Source organism: Dermochelys coriacea, chromosome 4, assembly GCF_009764565.3.
Source record: "Dermochelys coriacea isolate rDerCor1 chromosome 4, rDerCor1.pri.v4, whole genome shotgun sequence".
In the NCBI taxonomy this organism is placed as follows: domain Eukaryota; kingdom Metazoa; phylum Chordata; order Testudines; family Dermochelyidae; genus Dermochelys; species Dermochelys coriacea.
Genome location: NC_050071.1, coordinates 21,201,229 through 21,220,770, shown reverse-complemented (window position 1 = coordinate 21,220,770; position 19,542 = coordinate 21,201,229). Strand labels below are relative to the sequence as shown.

The 19,542-nt window shown below is 44.6% G+C and overlaps 1 protein-coding gene across 5 annotated transcripts in view; it reads right to left on the bottom strand.

Moving 5' to 3' along the window:
* The window catches only part of HERC3 (HECT and RLD domain containing E3 ubiquitin protein ligase 3), a 122,638-nt gene that overhangs the window by 20,011 nt on the left and 83,085 nt on the right, over positions 1-19,542 (bottom strand). For 4 of the 5 annotated variants that reach the window (XM_038399716.2, XM_038399714.2, XM_043513873.1 and 1 more), the window contains 7 exons: positions 18,850-19,020; positions 17,875-18,018; positions 16,256-16,422; positions 14,975-15,041; positions 12,923-13,005; positions 3,451-3,634; positions 1,616-1,718 (listed from right to left, as the gene is read on the bottom strand). In XM_038399716.2, coding sequence (XP_038255644.1) covers positions 1,616-1,718; positions 3,451-3,634; positions 12,923-13,005; positions 14,975-15,041; positions 16,256-16,422; positions 17,875-18,018; positions 18,850-19,020 — 919 coding nt within the window. Of the gene's footprint in view, positions 1-1,615; positions 1,719-2,488; positions 3,032-3,450; positions 3,635-12,922; positions 13,006-14,974; positions 15,042-16,255; positions 16,423-17,874; positions 18,019-18,849; positions 19,021-19,542 lie in introns of those variants that run through there. The other variant, XM_043513874.1, reaches the window with a different exon arrangement.

Below are 19,542 nucleotides of genomic sequence, written 5' to 3'. Positions count from 1 at the left end.
TTGCCTTCTAATAATTCCAGTGAGGGCTTTTATTGGTACTCCCAATAGGTACAATTACTCCAACTTTGATGAGGATCAAACTATGTTAACTGTGTGGAAAGTTTTTTGGTACACTGCTTACAGCCTGAAATGAATGACTACCTGTACTGATGACCTAGGTGAGGCCAGAAAAGTAGTCTTGTTTCCATCTGGCAGAATGAAAAGTATCCTGCTGTTCTGGATCATGAATGAGGTGAAGGTCATGGAGTGAGACTCAGTCAAAAATGTCAACTCCATTTTGTTCAGACCATCCGTGTCCCTAGGGGATACAGTGGCTAGTAAAGTTTCCAACATAGATAGTAGGGTGTGGGACCCTAAGAAGAATGTTTGGAGTAGGCCGGGTGACTTGTACACATTTGCCACTCTGAAATGACCAACTCTCACAGCATCACAGAGGTCTGAATTAACTCGGAGCGGTTCCGTGCCAGCAAGATTGGCTCTAACATAGGCAGCATAGCCATGTTTACTATGCGGAGAGTCACTCAAAAGGTCATAACCTTTGACGTTAAGGCAGCTGGCAGAAAGAGAGATGATGTGTCTTCTGGAGGCAGATTACAACTGAGTTACATTTCGACTTTAGGGACTAGAGAATGGAACGTTTAGCTGAAGGATTTTCAGGAATGGGCCAATATCCAAAGTTCCTTGATCATGGTTAAGGTCGCTGAGTTCACTTGAAAGTCTACACTAACCACGACTGAAAGCTATGGAAAGCTATTTGCAGCTTTGGCTTCCCCTGCCAAAGCAGGGTACTTACGTGGTATACAGTGGGAACATAGCTGCATTATACTTCCCACTAGAGAGAAATTACTCCTTTTTGTATTTTCCATGCCTTCCTTGGGAATGTGTCAAGGGAGGTGTGAGCTGTGTGCCTTTTTTTTTTTTTTCCCCCCTTTTTAAGAGCTCCAGCTGTCAGCCCTGGACAGCTGGGGCTTGTGCAGAAGGGCCGTGAACACTAGGAGGTGGGTGGATGGGATAAGGGGGAGCAGCACAATTAGAGCCCCGCTGACTGGGCTCGGGCTCTCCTTTTCCCCCACCCACCCCAATCCCTCACTGGGAGCCCAGGCTTGGGCTCTCCTTTCCCCTCCCCTGCCCAATCCCTCACCAGGAGGCGGCGCCGTGGCTCCAGCTGGCAGCAGCCAAGAAGTAAGGGTGGCAATGGCATGCAAAATAGGCTGTGAAAAGTGATATTGACAAATACCACTTTTCAAATTGCCACCCTTACTTCTGTGCTGCTGCAGGCATGGTGCTGCCTTCAGAGCTGGGTGGTGAAATATGTACTGGGGAAGCGGGAGCGTAAGCAACTTAAGACACAAGGAAGTGGGGGCACAACCAAATAAGTTTGAGAACCACTAGACTACAGATTTTTAGTGCCAAACTTAACATGGGAGTGAAAAGGAACAGGAGGAGAAAGGCAAAAAACTATTCTGGCTAGTAGTTCTTATTTAGACACCAACCTTTCCATTTTGATTGTGCAGCAAGAGTCCGTGCAGCTACTCTAGATTTCACCCAGACAGCTGAGGTTCGAATCGGGTTCTACAATCTCAAGACGTCGCTAATACCACTGCAAGATACTTACGAAGAAATTTCTTCTTCTTTTCCAAGGGAAATTCATGAAAGGTTTCCCAGAACATTCTCATTGTCGGGTGTGTAGCGGAGTAGTCCCCCTTGTAGATGGCACACTGTTAAAAAAGCACAAACTTTTTTCGTATGAGAGAAAGTGATGGTCCTCAATGAACCTCCACTTCCTGAGAATCCTAAGCAGGAGGAATTCAAATAATAAAAAGCACAGTTTAAAAATCTAAGAATAACTGCTGATATACGAATAATACCATGCGTGATCATTTATTGTCGACAGCAGTGGTTTTCAAACTTTTTTTTCTGCAGACCCAGTTGAAGAAAATTGTTGATGCCCACAACCCAACCAAGCTGGGGATGAGAGGTTTGGGGTGTGGGAGGGACTCAAGGCTGGGGCAGAGGGTTGGGGTGCGGAGGTGAGGGCTGCAGGGTGTGGGAGGGAACTCTGGGCTGGGGCAGGGGTTGGGGTGCAGGAAGGGGTCAGGGCTTTGGATTTAGGGTGCAGGCCCTGGGGTAGGGCTGGGGATGAGGCGTTTGGGGTACCAGAAGGGGCTCTGGGTTTAGGGGGGCTCAGGGCAGGGGATTGGAGCACGGGTTGGGGCATGGGCTTACCTCAGGCTACTCCCAGTCAGCAGCACAGCACGGGTGCTAAGGAAGGCTTCCTGCCTGTCCTGGCACCGTGGACCGTGCTGCGCACCGGAAGCACCCAGCAGCATGTCCAGCTCCTAGGCGGAGGCATGCAAGCAGCAAAGCGTGGCTCTCGCCCGCAGGCACACACCCCCTCCAGCTCCCATTGGCCGGTTCCCAGCCAATGGGAGTGCAGAGCCAGTGCTCAGTGCGCAGGCAGTGTGCGGAGCCCTGTGGCCCCCTCTGCCTAGGGGCCGGACCTGCTGCTGGCCACTTCCGGGGTGCAGCGCAGTGTCAGAACAGGTAGGGATTAGCCTGCCTTAGCTGGGAAGCACTGCTGATAGGACTCTTAACGGCCTGCTCGGCGGTGTGACCAGAGCTGCCACAATCCAGTGCCTTCCAGTACTGGGTCACAGAATGTGTCGCGACCTGCAGTTTGAAAACCACTGGTCTACAGTACTAGCCCAGTACTACTTATAAGGTGTGGAACAGGAAAAGAAACTAGATTATATACTTGTATTTAGAGGGTACAATTCACCCTCATGCAGAGGGGCAGCACAAGCCCTGTGTACTACATGAGTTCCGCTTGGCCTTCCGCTGCCCTCTCTGCCCCACGGTGAATTTCCCCCTGAGAGAGGGACCAACTATTCTGTGTTCATATCCTCCATTGAATCCAGACTTCACCCCTAAACAAAGATAGTGCAAATCCTTCTCTTCCTTCCTTTCTCTGTTGGTGGCAGGAAAGCTGACGGACAATAATGGACTTTGAAGAGAATCAGGAGAAGGTGCTCTAGTGAGGATACAAGAGGAAGTTCCCATAAGAGGCTGAGGGCTCTATCCCATCCAAACCCTTTGCAGTGGGCACCCAGTGTCCAGATCATGGATATACTTAATACTACCCACATGATAGCTACCTTCTAGGTACTAATGTGGCCCCTATTGACATCATAGCTGAGCACCTCACAATCTGCAGTGGGTTTCTCCTCTCAACACCGATTGCGAGGCAGGGCAGTGCTATTACCCTCATTTTATAGATGAGAAACTAAGACAGGGAGAGACTATATGACAAGCCCAAGGTTGCACATGAAGTCTGTGTCAGATTGAGGAACCAATCTCCTGAGTCCCAGACTAGCGCCCTAACCACTGGACCATCCTTCCTGGTTTCTGTGCCCAAGAAGACAAACAGAAAACATGTCCATGTCAGCTTACCTCTTCCAGTTCCTCCCAGTTGTAGTTGCTGTTTCCTACTATCATGGCCCTCAGTTCTGAGGGCTGGAAGAGTTCTAGGACCTTCCCACCGCACACCTTCAGGAAGCCGGTGGAGAAAGCGATATACCACTCATGGATGGAGAGATTGAAGATGTAATTCAAGTAGGCCTCAACAAATTCCTGCCTGGTGTATTGAGAGAAGGGGAGGGGAGAGAGGAGAGAGAAAATATCATTATTCACATTGCTGTGTTTTATTAAAAAACTGTCAGGCACTGACCATTCACACAGTGGGCTGGAAGCTATAGAGGCACAAATGCTCAGTCAGGTCTAAAAAGGGGACTCCTGTGTATTATGAATAACATGGACACGCTGTTCAGGAGGCTGGAGTGAAATGCTTCCAGTCCGCCCCATGTCTCAAGGCTCCCCGGTAATGGTACACACGAGTGTAAAGAGTCAGAGAGCAAGTGGCATCGTAGGTCTGTTTGACCCACTGGCAGTGGAGAGCTCCTCAGATAGCACATGCTGTGCATTATGAAGGCAGACCCACTCATGGGCAGAGCATCCAGATGCCCAGAGCATCGAGGACTAGGAGTCAGCTGAGCCTTTGGGAGCTGCTGAGGCATGGAGTCCTTCTCTTTGATGTGCACATTTCAGTCCACATTACAGCTGATGTTCCACTAAAGCAGAAGTCAACATTAGGTCTCCATAGGACACATCGGCCCCTCAGCTCAGCTCTCGCAGCCTTATGTTTAAGACGTGCACAAAATAACTTACTGCTCCTTTCAGCCATCCAGTAAAGTGACTAGGGAACTGGGGCAGGAGAGGGGAAGTCACTCAGCACAGCATTTCCTGCTTTCTCTACACTGACCTGCTGCCCTGAGTTGATGCTCTCCTCAGGACTGGGAGTCAAACCAAAAGGACAGAGACTATGGCCAAGATTTTCAAAAAGAGGAGCCTAAGAAGTCTATATTTAGGCACCTGTTGGACAGAGCTCACTGGCAACTGCTGGGTGCTCAGCACTTCAGAAGAGCCTAAACTGGAGGTCCTATTTTAGAAAGCCTTGGTCTAAACCTACAATAACTTCCATCTCTTTTCCATTAACACTCGTGCTGTGTGTGCTGAGGGCTGTGAAGAAAAAGGATACAATGAAATTCTAGAGTCAGATACATCCCAGTAACAGCTAACCTAAGTAACAGACAGAAAGCAGCGAAAGGCAAAGGATCTGATTCTTAGTTACACTAAGATCTCATTACACCACTCTGGCAGTGTAAAGGAGCTCCGAAAGAGCTAGAAATTACTCCCTGAGAATATCCTTGGCACAAGGGCCTCCACGGTCAATGGAGAACTGGTGTCAGAGCTGTATGAGAGTCCTGCTTCAACCCCTAACGTAGGGGGTATGCTGAGGGCGGGCTGGAGGAAGAAGTAGGAGAGCTGAGGGCAGGAGGGTGTTGTGAATCAACAGCCCCGTGCTACAGCTATTTCTGGCTTTTTAAGAATTGATAGGGGGTCCTGGGGAGTAGAGTTGAAGCCCTGACATTGCTCTAATTTACACAGAGGGCCAGGCAGGGTGAAAGAAGTGACTCAGTTGAAGTGTTTATTCCTACAAATGCAAGTGAGATTTTCTTCATTTAAAAGATGCTAATATGTTTAAAGTGAACTCATGCAATATTGGAGACTCCCAGTAGGGGTGCCATGGTTTCTACATAAGGATTAAGTTAAGAGAAGGCCCATCTAGAAAAGATTCGAACAAGGGTCTGCAGCCCGTCAGGGTAATCCGCTGGTGGGCTGCGAGACATTTTGTTTACATTGACCCTCTGCAGGCACAGCCCCCCGCAGCTCCCATTGGCCAGGAATGGCGAACCGCAGCCATTGGGAGCTGTGGGGGGGCCGTGCCTGCAGACGGTTGGCGTAAACAAAATGTCCTGCGGCCCACCAGCGGATTACCCTGACGGGCCGCATGCCAAAGGTTGCCGACCCCTGGATTAGAATAAAATATTAGGGTATTTCTACACACAGTTTTTGCTCCAGCTTACTAAATTGGTAAACAACCCAATGGAGTCATCCTCTTCTTTCATATTGCATTTGAAAAGCAATTAGCTGGGATTATAATTGAATCTTGAGATTCAAAAGCCACTCTAATGCTTCTGGGGTAGCTGGGTGGGTCGTAATTTGTTGTGTGGGTGGGATAGTTGTCCGTGGTGGGTCACAATTTGTTGATTCTTTGATTTTCCATTTGTGGAGGAGATAGCCACACCTTCCATGCACTGTCCGAAAGTGGCTGAGTGCAGAATGCTGCCGATGGAGTTATTAAATGGTACAGCCCTGCTGTGGATGCATTTATACTGCAAATGTGCATATAAGGGTATAGCCTGTTATAAGCACCTTGATAAGGTATAACTGGGTCCAAACAACAAAAGGGTTGTACCAATTTGAGTAAAATGGTTTTCTTAGCATTCAATTGGTGCAAAAAACTATGCAGACCAGCCCCGAGAGAGCTTGGCAAGAAGTAGCAGGCTTCTCCCGGACTACAAGAACTGCACACTGTTTTGCTTTGAGGGTGGTCAAGAACAATACTGAAATAAAACACAATGTCCTGTAGCCTTTGGCACCAAAAGCCAGGATCTTGCGCCAGGCATCATTACGACTCCTCCACCTCCTGCTAAGGGCACATTTATTCTCCATCCTCCTCCCTCTCCTCACTACACTTTGACCAGAATACTATACAAATCCCTACTTTCACAAGAAGGTTATTCATGCAAAGACCCAGCAATATTTCCCTTTAAAGATGTTTTCAGTACGCCCTACAGTAACACGGCAAACTCAGAGACCTCCTAAAGCTTGTCTGTGGGCTGCTCTTTGGGATGTGGGTGGACTTGACTTCCCCGAATTCTTCCAGCAATTGTTTCTGCGTGACATTTGGTAACAGTTCACACTATTGTTCACTTGCTAAGCGAGTCAGGAAATGGGGCAGAGTCCAATAGCTGGGTCTCTATCTCAAGAGGACATAATCAAAAAACAGAATGGTGACCTCCCAAAGAGTGGGAGAAAGAGATTCTTATATATGCTCTTGGGTAACATGCACACGGGAAATGTGAGAAAATAAAGAAAGGAAACAACAGACAGCGACATGAAAGCCTGAAATAAGGAAGCAGGGGGAAGGAAAATTGGTTATCCGGTGTGCATCTTTTATTGTTGTTTTCTTGACCTTTGACAGAGCCCCTGGGGAAATTCCCCGATAACGTCAGGACACTAAACACTGATCTGTTACCCAACATCCCTTTTCTACCCTTGTGGCTTCAACAGAAGTTTTTTACATGAACATTGGCTGGAACATGGTCATTTTGATGTAAAATCCTACGTGGCAACTCTCAGAAGGGATCACTGCAGATGCTTCACAGGTCACCTTTCTTTGGTATTATCCACATATCCAGTATATCAATGTCCAGGTAAGCAGTACCGAAGTATGAAATACCTAAAGGTGTGCATTCAGCAGGTTATTGGGGTAAGGAAGTGCAGCAGATCTATCTCACTGCCTCCAAAGCAGAGAGGAATGGAGGGGAAAATCATCAAGCAACGAAACCCTGGGAGTCACTAGTTAACCAAATCCTGTTTCATCTGCACTCCGAGGGGGCATGCTGGTGTGGTATTTGGAACAATAATGGGCAAGAAGTGTTATTTACCCTAGGAAGGTGGAAACAAGTGGATCTAAATGAATTTTCAACAATGAGGAAAAGTCCAAGGAGCAAATTAATCAGTAGTGATGACAGGTGATTATGGGTGGCCAGCTAGGCTTTGTCTAGACTAGACTTTAGATGCTAGCTCAGGTTTGCTAGCACAATCTATACCTTCAGAATTCTAGTCAAGAGAAAACAGTTCTAGCTGAGCATTTGCTAAACTGATTGAGCTAAAGTTTAGTCCAGGCTCCTCCTTCCCTAGAGTTTTTCAGCCTCCAGGTTATTAACACATTTGCAAAGAGTAAACTGAACACTCCCCAAACGTTTGTTCCAGGCTACAGCCATTTGTGCTTTACCCTAGACCAAGCTAACATACACACTTCTTTCTCTAAGGTAGATATGTCCTAAGCTTTTGTCTTTTTGTCTTTTTGCAGAAAGGTGCGTAATTTACATCCCAGTGGAGACAAGTAAAAAAAAATAAAAAATCCATGCCTTCAGTGTAGTGGACCTAGGTCTCCACTATGATTTTACAGTGGCAAAGTCATTTTGAGATAAAAAACACACTTTTGCTGTAGTGATGACATACCCTAAGACATTTGTTATAGCCTTTACTAAAAAGTCAGCCTACAGACAACTCTTTCATTACACCAGTCTTGGGGCTACAGATTCTGCTTCCCAACTCTTTGAGAAACAATCAGAACCTTTTTTTAGATAATCAGATTAGAAGAAAAGGACTCTGTCAAGTTTGCCAACTTCTCGAAGATTCCCAGTTCCAATCCCAAGACGTGCTACCGAGTAGTCACTGAATCACACCGTTTCACTATCCCAAAAAGAATTATGTGATTCCAGTAAAAACAGTCTTTGTAAAAATCCAGTTACAGGATTAAGAGAAGAAAACAGTTTAATAGCTGAAAAAAAAAGAAAAAAGGTAGGTGTATTGGTTCTAATCCAAAGAGCTGGTTCAAGTTGAAAGGAGTTAATTACTATTTGTCTTACAAAAAGAAAAGGAGTACTTGTGGCACCTTAGAGACTAACAAATTTATTTGAGCATAAGCTTTCGTGAGCTACAGCTCACTTCATCGGATGCATTTGGTGGAAAATACAGAGGGGAGATTTATATACACACACACAGAGAACATGAAACAATGGGTTTTATCATACACACTGTAAGGAGAGTGATCACTTAAGATGAGCCATCACCAGCAGTGGGCGGGTGGGGGGGGGGAAAGGAGGAAAACCTTTCATGGTGACAAGCAAGGTAGGCTATTTCCAGCAGTTAACAAGAAGCTAGTGGCGTTCTGTTATTTTCTTTGTTGGGCCTGTCCTGAAGTAGCAACCACCTTCAGCCCCCAACTAAAACCTCTCCAACGCATCATCAAGGATCTACAACCTATCCTGAAGGACGACCCATCACTCTCACAGATCTTGGGAGACAGGCCAGTCCTTGCTTACAGACAGCCCCCCAATCTGAAGCAAATACTCACCAGCAACCACACACCACACAACAGAACCACTCACCCAGGAACCTATCCTTGCAACAAAGCCCGTTGCCAACTCTGTCCACATATCTATTCAGGGGACACCATCATAGGGCCTAATCACATCAGCCACACTATCAGAGGCTCGTTCACCTGGGCATCTACCAATGTGATAGATGCCATCATGTGCCAGCAATGCCCCTTTGCCATGTACATTGGTCAAACTGGACAGTCTCTATGAAAAAGAATAAATGGACACAAATCAGATGTCAAGAATTATAACATTCAAAAACCAGTCGGAGAACACTTCAATCTCTCTGGTCACTCGATTACAGACCTAAGAGTGGCTATTCTTCAACAAAAAAAACTTCAAAAACAGACTTCAACGAGAGACTGCTGAATTGGAATTAATTTGCAAACTGGATACAATTAACTTAGGCTTGAATAGAGACTGGGAACGGATGAGTCATTACACAAAATAAAACTATTTCCCCATGTTATTTCTCCCCTCACCCCACCCCACCCCCCACTGTTCCTCAGATGTTCTTGTTAACTGCTGGAAATAGCCTACCTTGCTTGTCACCATGAAAGGTTTTCCTCCTTTCCCCCCCCACTGCTGGTGATGGCTCATCTTAAGTGATCACTCTCCTTACAGTGTGTATGATAAAACCCATTGTTTTATGTTCTCTGTGTGTGTATATAAATCTCCCCTCTGTATTTTCCACCAAATGCAACCGATGAAGTGAGCTGTAGCTCACAAAAGCTTATGCTCAAATAAATTTGTTAGTCTCTACGGTGCCACAAGTACTTCTTTTCTTTTTGCGAATACAGACTAACACGGCTGCTACTCTGAAACCTGTATTTGTCTTACAGTAGCACCTATGGCCTCTGATCAAGGCCCCACTGTATCAGACATGCATAAAAATAGATGGCTCCTACTTCAAAGAGTTAACAGTCTAAGTCTGCTGGTCTTAACCTTATTCAGTAAATTTACTGTCATGTACAGTATTTGTCCTGCAAAATCTCAAATTAGTCTTCAAGGGTGAAAATCACCATTTGTGGAGTGACCACTCAGTGCTCTATACACTACATAAGCAGCTCATCATCATCTTCTAGCTCCAAAAACACAACCAAGACCTGGTGTTGTCACTTATCTCAAACAGTACCTCAGGGGTGCAAGCTGTTGACAGAGGGCACTGCCTTAGGCAGGGTTCACGTGTTTGCCTAAGCTCTCCACATTCACATTTGGGGTCCTTCCTCAGCTTCCACTTAGTCATATTGTTACCAGTCTTTGCCACCCCAGCTCTCACTCAGTTTAGAGAATACCAACGTTCTCCTTCTAGGTCAGTGTGTGAGGACAGTTGTTCTGAAGGAGACAGGTTCTCCAGGATCATTAGCCTCTCTCACCATTTTGTTATTCTGTAGCCTTCCCCTGTGGTATTTTGTGGTGAGGAATTTCAGAGACACAGCTCTTTCTGGGCATCAGCCTCTTGGGTGGTGGAATGTGTCCATACAATGAGTGTCTTGGATCATGCATCTGGTTTTGTCTCTCTGGCCTTCCTACTGAAAGCATCAAGCTCACTGATGGTGGTGCAATCACCGCAAGGCAGTGTAGAAGTCAGTTTCAAAGTCCCTGTGATGGTCCCACAGGATTGACCGAGGTCAGTATCAATTTTGTGTGCATGGCTCACATGTGACCATAATGGTGCACAGAACTGCTCAAATGAGTAAATGGTAGCTCCGAATGTTTTGGGACCAACTCCCTATTTTGTATTCGCAATTTTTTTTTTTTTTGAAGTACACAGTCCCTGGAGTTCACTTTCCTTTTTCAACTTCTTAATGTGCTCTTTGTATGTCAACATTCAGTCTAATGTGACTCCCAAGGTACAATGGATATTTATAATGCTCAAGGATTGTATCATCCCCCGATATCTGGAGTTTTCTCTTGCCCTGATGGTGTTTCAATAGTATTCTTGACCTATGAACAGGGAGTCGGTTAAAATGTGCTTGATATCCTCAAATCTTTCTGACTGGGTGGCGATGCAAAGATCATCTGCATAAATAAATCTTTACACATTTGGGAATTCTGGTTGGTAACTTGTGTAGACATTAAACAGCAAGGGTGTTAGAACTGAACTTTGGGGCAACCCATTCTGTTGAGTTCGCCATTTACTTTTCTAATCATCCATCTCAACAAAGAAACATCAATTCTTGAGCAGAGAGGAGATGACCTGGACTATCTTATTATTGCTCTAAATTCTTACCAGTTTCAGAAGAAGTGAACAATGGTTCACAGTGTCATAAGCAGCTGACAGACCTATAAAACACTACCCCTGTAATTTTTCAGGTTTCCAAGTCATTTTCAATTTATTGAGTTAGGTTTACAACTTGGCCACAGCATAAACATCCTGGGCGGAAATCAGCTTGGTCATCAACTAAACTATTCTACTTATATTCATCAGCTTATGTAACTTGGAGGTTGATCAGAATAAGGATACTGGTAATACAATAAGGATACAGTAATCTTTGCATCGTTAAGGTCTTTACATGGTTTGAGTACTGCAACCACTTTGACCTCTCTCCACAGCCTGGGTATCTGCACTGTCTCCATTCAAGAGAGTTAAAGAAATCAGGTAGATACTTCTGTGCTCTTGTGCCCTAGGTGTAGTAATAGTTCATTAGATACACCATCACATCCAGCTGCCTTTCCACATTTCAGCATTTTCATAGCTATCGTGAGCTCTGCAGTATTGAGCTGCTTCATTGTGGACTTTGCTGTCTCTGAGGAGTGAGTGAGCCTCCCACTTGAATTGTTTTGTTTCACGCTGTGCTTTGTGGGCTGGGTTCCCATTTAGGATGAGTTAGTGTGCACCTTGGTTGGGACAGACTGTGGCAGCGCACTTTGGTTGTTGTCCATCCGGGTTCAGCTTGCGAAGGGTGGCTCATGCTTTTTTGCTATTGTGCCACAGGTTTGTTGTTTCAACCATCTATCTCCAGCAGTTGCACCCGTCCTTTCTCATCTCTCTCACAAGCATTTCCCCAAGCCCAATGGTTTCTTCATCGAGTCAACAATTCTGAATAACTTTTATATCGTTGGTGGGTTTGTTCTGAAAGACCACGCATATAATATCCAACATCCTCTTGGGATGTTCTTCGGGCAATCTTCCACACCAGCGAGACAAATTCTCCAGAGTTCTCGTGTTATACAGATGGATTCATCCAATTCAGAGGTAAAGTCTTCCCAGTCAGTCTTTGTGAGGTTGAATCTTAGCAGGTACTTTGTTTTCCTGGGTTGTATTGCAGCCTCTGTTGTGACTTGCACTGGCCTACGCCACAATCTTGGGATTGCTGCCATGACCTCCCTTCCGAAGTTACCTGCATTTTCAGAAATGGCAAGAGCTAGAAATATCCCCTTGTTCCACCATGCACTTTGGAAGGAGCATTAGTCCTGGGAAGTCATGCAGCAAAGTCAGGTTGTTTGTTGCTTCCCACTTCCTAACTTTTTCCCCCTGGTTGTCATTGCTGGAGTGTCCCCAGATGGTCTGGTGACTCTTGAAGTCGCCTATGAAAAGGCACGTTTCTTCTGTCAGGCGGAAGTCAGCTGGCCATGCAAACTGTTCACGTGTAACTACTGCTTTGGTCAAGTTCAGCCATGATACCATGGTCTTTCATAACACTGTTTTTCGTCAGCCTTTTATCACATGCAAGTATTGTGCTGCCATAAACGTTACATTCAGCATTCGTACCTATATGCATGCCAGGGATGTTTGTTGCTATTCTCTCTCTCTCTCTCTCTCACAGGCATAAGATGTCTGCTTCCATACCAGACAGAATGGCAGCCTTCTCTGCAGAGAATCCCTCCACTCTGGAACAGATGATTTCAAGCGTCATCTTTGGCTTAGGCCTTAGGAAGGTCCATTTATATGGATGTCTATGTCTTCTGTTCCAGTCTTGATGCGTGTTTTTGTATTTGGTCTCCCCCATAATCAGTTGCAAAGGGAGGTTAGCAGCTGCATTATGGGCTTAAGTGATGGATAGGGCCTTATAGAGAGAGTGCAGATGAGATGGAGTGAGGGGCATTCACCAGGCCTTAACAATGGGGGGTAGGAAGTTAAACTCTTTTGAAAATCTGGTCACTTATTTAAGTGCTGAAATGGGACCCATTCGGTCCTGACATCTTTTCAAAGTCTGGTCCAACATTTCCCCTGTGTTAACTTATCTATCCCCTGTCTCAGTTCATTATCACCCACGTGCCCACTGACGTAGGCATCACCAAAAAAGCATTTCAGTTGCCATGGCTGCTCAATGATAGTAACTCACCTATTGTCCTTCTGCACAGTAATTTTGTCTCCTTCTGGTATTAGCTTCTTCTGCTCTGTCACACCGTAGCTTTCTCTACATATCTATGTTTTTAAAAAAAAAAAAAAAAAAAAGGTTGTTTTCCCATTCTATGTGTCACCATAAAAGCTTGCAGAATGGGTGCAGAGTTCTTTTACTCACTCCAGGTAAATTGCATAGCTACTGACACACAAAGGGCTAGGGAAAGAGGCTGGAACAACAGATATGATGAGTTAGAGAGAAAAAAAGATACACAGACACCCTTCTATGCTTGCATCATTTTTCATACTTAACATTTGCTCTTAGATCATGATTTGCAATCAAGGCAAAATGCAAACCTGGAAGAGAACCAAGCTACCCTATTAAGTCAACCGCATGTTGAAAAACAAGAGATTGATAACTGCTAAAAATTACATACAACCGATGCCATGTGTATTGGCACCAACAAAGTCCCCTTTGAATAATGGTAATGCAGGATGCTCAATTAATCTACTCTCACAGTAGATTACCAGACCACTTGATAAGTCTGATGTGCTACTTTTCTCTGTGTTCATAACAGAGCTAGAATGCCAATGGTACATAGGCACTCCATACATAATCATATTATTTTAAAGTGTCTCATGGATAAAATATTATGAGCCAGATTTTTAGGCAGCTAGCACAAATGAGCCACAAAACCGATCTCCTTCAGACTATTTGGGGAAAATTATGAATCCATTTCAAGGCATCAACACAGCAGTAAAGATGTCCTTTTGCCTGAAACCAGGCACAAAGCGCTTGGGAGAAGTTATATAAGGTTATTTTAACTGTTCTCTTTATAGGCGGATGGGATCAGTGCTAAAGCCTCCTGACTTCACCCTGAATGGTAGCACAGATCTGTGTGTTGCTGTGTTAGACCCAGAATTGGTTCACTCTAGAGCCAAGATTTATAAGCCAGCTTTATTTTAAAAGCCCTCCCTTATCAAACAAGACAAAAAGTCTAGACTTCTCAGAGCACAGTGAGGTGGGAAGGATTTCTTCACAATACCCAACCAATACCTGGCCATATCAGCTCATATCAGAGCCTCTTGGGAAAGGAGCTTTCATGTCTTCTTGCTAGTAACAGGTGTGCTCAGATGTTGGACTAATGTATCCATCTCCACCCCAGACACTCCTCTGTATAAAACAGGACAGTGATAAGCACCTACTTGTAAAGTTAGGGCCTACCCAGAACATCCTGTTCCAGGTAAGACCATCTCAGCTTGGGGCCTGCCAGGGTATTGTAACTTTGAAGTGAGCGAGGTGCCTCTGGGCACATGTTTTCAGACTGAGTGACCAGGCAGAGAAACCAGAGATTCTCCTGGATTTCCATCCCACTGCAGAGGCTATCAATTGCATTTACTAGCTGGGAGAAAATCTTTTGGAGCCTCACTATGTCAGCCTGCCAAAGCCAGTGTCCTCATGATATAGTGCAGCGTTTTGGCTCAAAGAAGGTCTGACACAATAGTAAAATATCATTCCCTGTGAATGTTTGAAGTCATAAAAGGAGTCTGCACTGTTTATCAACAACAGAGTGATAGAAGTGGCAGGAGGTCAGACTAGATGATCATTATGGTCCCTTCTGACCTTAAAGTCTATGAGAAGAAGAAGAAGGGGAAAAAAAAAAAAAAAAAAAAAAAAAAAAAGATGGGTATGGGCTAACATTTTCAACAGCAACCAAGTGACTTTAGAGCCAAAGCCTCATTTTCAAGAGGGACTTTGGAACCTACACCTCACTGAAAGTCCCCGAGACACAGGCTCCTAAGTGCCTAGGTCACTTCTTAAAACGGGAGTTGGGCACTTTCAAAAACTAATCCACTGAGTAGCACAGTCTTCTTGACCACATACGCAAGAACAGTAGAATACCCGCAAGGAAGTTTAACATTTCTGCAATATGCAGCACGTATTTTATGGGCACGTTTGTGTCTAATCCACAGCACCCACACATGTCTATGGCCTCTGCGGGCACCCACACAACAAATCACATCACTGACAAATGGTATTAATTTGCCTTACTGTAAAATTCAGGCAGAACGTTTCTTCTACATCATTCCCAGGATAATCTAAAAGCTGCTGAAGACTCCTACGAGACAGGCGGGGGAGGGAGGAGAAGGAGACAAATCAGACAACCAAGAGGCAATCCTCTCTGTGCTTTATGTTTAAAGGAAAAACCCCAGCAGTGAAATAATATAAGTCAGAGTAACAGGACAAGATAGAGAGAACTTCTGGGTTGTGTAAAGGAGCCCCACGACATGCATTCCCATATACACGTGTGCATTAGAATAAATGCAGCACTACAAATTCTCAATCTAGTCTGTGTCTGACAAGAACAAGGATCCTGTTTAGTGGCCCATTGCTTGGAAAAAGCATTTGATTTCTAGCTCTGAAGGACCACAAGATAGGTGTGAGGGCTGCAGAAGGGGGGGCACGTCCATAGTCCCCTTTTTTTTAGAGTCCCACTGATGTCTCCCAAAACGTGGCTGCAGGACTCCTGTACCTTCCTGGCTGCTCGCTTTGCCCCATCAATTCTTTTTTTAAAACATGGTTCAACTATGAGCTTTAAAAAAAAAAAAAACACATAGCAATCTATGTCAGATGATAATCAGACCAAGAATCTCATGTGACCTGAACCTTGCGACCTGTGAGAGCTAGGGAAAAACAATGCTCGGGGAGTAACTATTCAGTTTCCCTGTGTTCAGGAGAAGCCATTCCTCTTCAGCATTTGATTGCCTTTCTCGCCGGTTATCATCACTGTCGCTCACAGTGGCTCTGACAGAGATCAGAGCCCCATCAGGCCAAGCAATGAACAGATGACAGAGCTTGTACAGTGGACAATTTACAGTCTTAACTGATAAGTCAGACCAAGGTTGGAATGGGGAAAGAGAGGCAATGTCACTTGTCCAAGGTCACCAAGCAGGTCAGCAGCAGAGCACGGACTAGAACCCTGATCTCTTGAACCCCAACCTGCAGCCAACTACATGCCCATGTGGCCGCTGAAAGCTCAAAAAGACAAGCAGCCTCCCCCATGACTCTATTCCACTCTGGTCCAGATTCAGTCAGCCACTTATGCATGTGAGGGGGCAAACTGATTTCAATGGGACTCCTTAGAATAAAGCATGTACTTAAGCACTTTGGTGGATCAGGGCCCCTAGAATTAACTACTTGATCAAGACAGCAGGTCATTTATTTAACTAACATTAACCAGTTTAACATAAGTTGTTCTCAGATGAACACCTTCCCCTCCCAGTCCCCACTAGAAGTGAGAGCAGCAGCCTAGATAGTCCTTCCGCATTATACCTTCCTTCTGTAGGGGACAGCTCCTTTAAGTCTTCTAAGCAGGGCTTCACGTTCAATAGCTTTTTGTACAGCGCTAACGGGAAATGGAGGTCTACCACAGTGAAGTTGTATATAGCAAGTCCACATACAATGCCGATCAAGTGAAACCAGTTGTGCTCTACAAAACACTTCAAACACATAGGGAAGTCAGTTAGAACAAAATTCATTGTGCCGCTTAATGGAACAACAACATATATTCCCCCTGCAGATATAAACATATTGCAGCATCACAATTTGAGTTCCGATTTTCAGCCCCCAAGCAGCTCCCGTAGAGATGTGGAGCTTGTCTGAAAACAAAGCCACTTCAGTTGGTTGCCTAAACGGAAGCTGAGCTCTTTTGAAAATCTGGCCTTCGACTATGAGCGTCTCAGAGCTGAGACTGTGCTCCTTGACTCTTTGAACAGCACCACCCATCCAGTAAATGGTACTGTAAGTCATTATTAATAATTGTATTGTTAATGAACTGGCCCCAGATATTTAAGAGGGACAGACTTAAAAATATCACTTGAAGGCTCCAATCCTGCCATGAACTCCCTGTGAGCAGAACCCCCAGTCCACACAGACCTCATGGCAGGATTGGAGCCTCAGCCGAATCACCACCTTAGATTGTTACTGCCGAATTACTTTTAATTTCTTATGCCTTTTGCACATCCCTCAAGTTGGATCCTAACAAGAGAAGAGCCAGGTTCCCAAGGCCACAATGTTTCCATTCCAAACACTACAGGACAATGTTTCAATCCAAACAAAAAAGCCTATTTTTATATATAAAAGTCATGCATAACTGCATTGTTATCCAGGAGCACACAAGTAGCTATTGCTGTATTTCACGTCCGTCTCCATTGCTGTTTGGTTTGAGATTTGTGTGTCAGTGACAATAATGTTGCACACATTTTTTAAACTTTACAACCATCTGAATGAGATATTTTCATGTGTATACTACAATTATTCTTAGCACCCTCTGATTTACTATTTTCACAATGTTCATACTAACAATTGCAGAGTAATGTTATCTGTGGATTACAAAATGTAATGTGCTGTTTTCTCGCTTCTAAAATTTCAAGTTTAAATATAATCAGATTATTTAAAAAAAGCACCACACATACTAGAACAACTACCCGACAATGCAATTTTCAATTTTGCAGCTAAGAAGAGAGAATGAACCGTTTCTTGTATAATACCTGACATTCATTCCACACCACTCAAAACAGAGGTAGGCAAGTCAGAATAACTGTGCTATTTTAATGGTTATGTCATGGGTGCCTGACACTATACATTAAAAAGCTCAATGCATGAATGAGATATTGTAGTGTATTGATTATGATCATATGAAGAGCAGGGGATGCACAGAAATTTGGACTCCTTATGATCGGAAGTCTCTGATTTTGTACATCCCCAGTTTATAGCTGAGACACCAAACTATCGAATCAAGCAATGAATACACACCGTCCAATTGCTCCACACTTATCAATTAGCATCATGGGAAAAAAACGAGAGGAAGTTTACTTTCTCTCACATAGCTTTTGTCACTAATTTCAATGTAGCATGTGTGTGCTAACAATGCAGACAGGTCAGTGACTCACCGTATCTGAAAACCACAACAGGTTCGATTCTGGATAGTAGATGAACATTCCATATATGGGATTCAGGAGTTCCTTTAGCAACAAGAGAAAGAATTCCTTTGTGACCCCTCCAGCATCAACAGCCTCCTCGCCATCAAAGATCACCTGCCATGAAAACAGGTAACTGATCAGGATACTGAATGTGACTGTAGATTAGAGGCATCAAATTTAATCACAGGTCATACAAATTAATAACTGACATACAACACCAACTTCAACAATGGGACTGTTTCAGTGCAGGAGGCCAGGGGGAAAGCAAAGTACTAAGAAGACTTTTTTTTTTTTTTTTAAAGGGATGATTCAACATATTGGGCAGGCAGGGTGGAGGACAAGTCATAAATAATAAGCTGCTGTGCAAGTAATAGACACCCCTTTCCCCAAAAGTAGGAGGGCAATTCTCCTGGTCACAAGTGTTAGGGGCACTAATACCAGCAGCTGTTGAACCCTGCAGCATCTTCTCAGACATAAAACACGTTCATTATTAGGTGACCCAGTCTAGTTCTTCCTGCAAAATGGCAAAAAGACATTGCATAATACTGTATAAAAACAAGATACTTGTTCTGAGGTTTGTTTTCACTTTGCTCTCACATCCCCCCTCCCCATCCACACACATACTGTAGCCACATCAACCGAGTCCTCCACATTGGATGCCAAACCCCTCCCTATGGCTTCCTTTATCTGGTCCTTTTACAATGAAGGAGAAGCCCAAAGGTATTGAGCCAACCAGTCCCAACAAAACCTGCTGATCAGGACGGAGGCAGACACATCCCCTTCATTGGCTGGATGAAACCCTGCTACTAGTTATAGTTCTGGTGGAGACCATATACCTTATTATGATCCTAGTGTGTGGGTGGCAGGGATTGGGGGAACAGTTTTCCAAGAGAATTGAGAAGGAAAATAAGGCAGATTAGGGAAAAAACTCCTGAAGGATCTTACTTTCAGAGGCTTTTTCAAATCGATATCTGAATGAATGCTCAGCTCCCTCAAAGCATCACCAACCAAGTTGCTCCTGCGGACGTGAAGAACTAGGAAAGGGCTTCTGGCCAGCAGAGGCTCCAGAGTGAGAAGCATGAAAACATTTTGCAAATTCGCTCCGTTGATCGCCACCTATAAAACAGCACAAAAAAGAGAGAGACTGAAAAAAGCAGGGTACCCTAGCTCTATTTATTTCTTGTCGTACCACCACCACCACCAACAACTAGTTTGTGACCAATCCGTGGTCTTCCTTCCTTCTGCCTCTCGTTACACCAGCAACAGCCACCTGATTATCGTTGAGCATGAGACCCAGGGGATTCACTACAAATACTCTCTTCACAGCAGCACAGTACTCATAAATAAACTGCCTCCCAGGAACCTGAAGTCCTCAATATACAGAGCAGGTGCAACATAGGAAAGAGCAGTTCAAGCTGCTCCCACGCTACCCGTGGTCATGACTTGGAAGGACTTCCTCAAGGAACGAGGTGGTAGCTTCGTCTCTGTGGATCATTCAACTTTTAGCCTCTCTGCTGAGTAGGGTTACTACTTGGCTGGTATTTGACCGGCCTGTCCATTTTTTTTTTTTTTTTTTTAAATGGATTTGCCAGTTGACAGAAAAATAATTTAAACTGCTGGGGTTTTTTATGTGGGTCT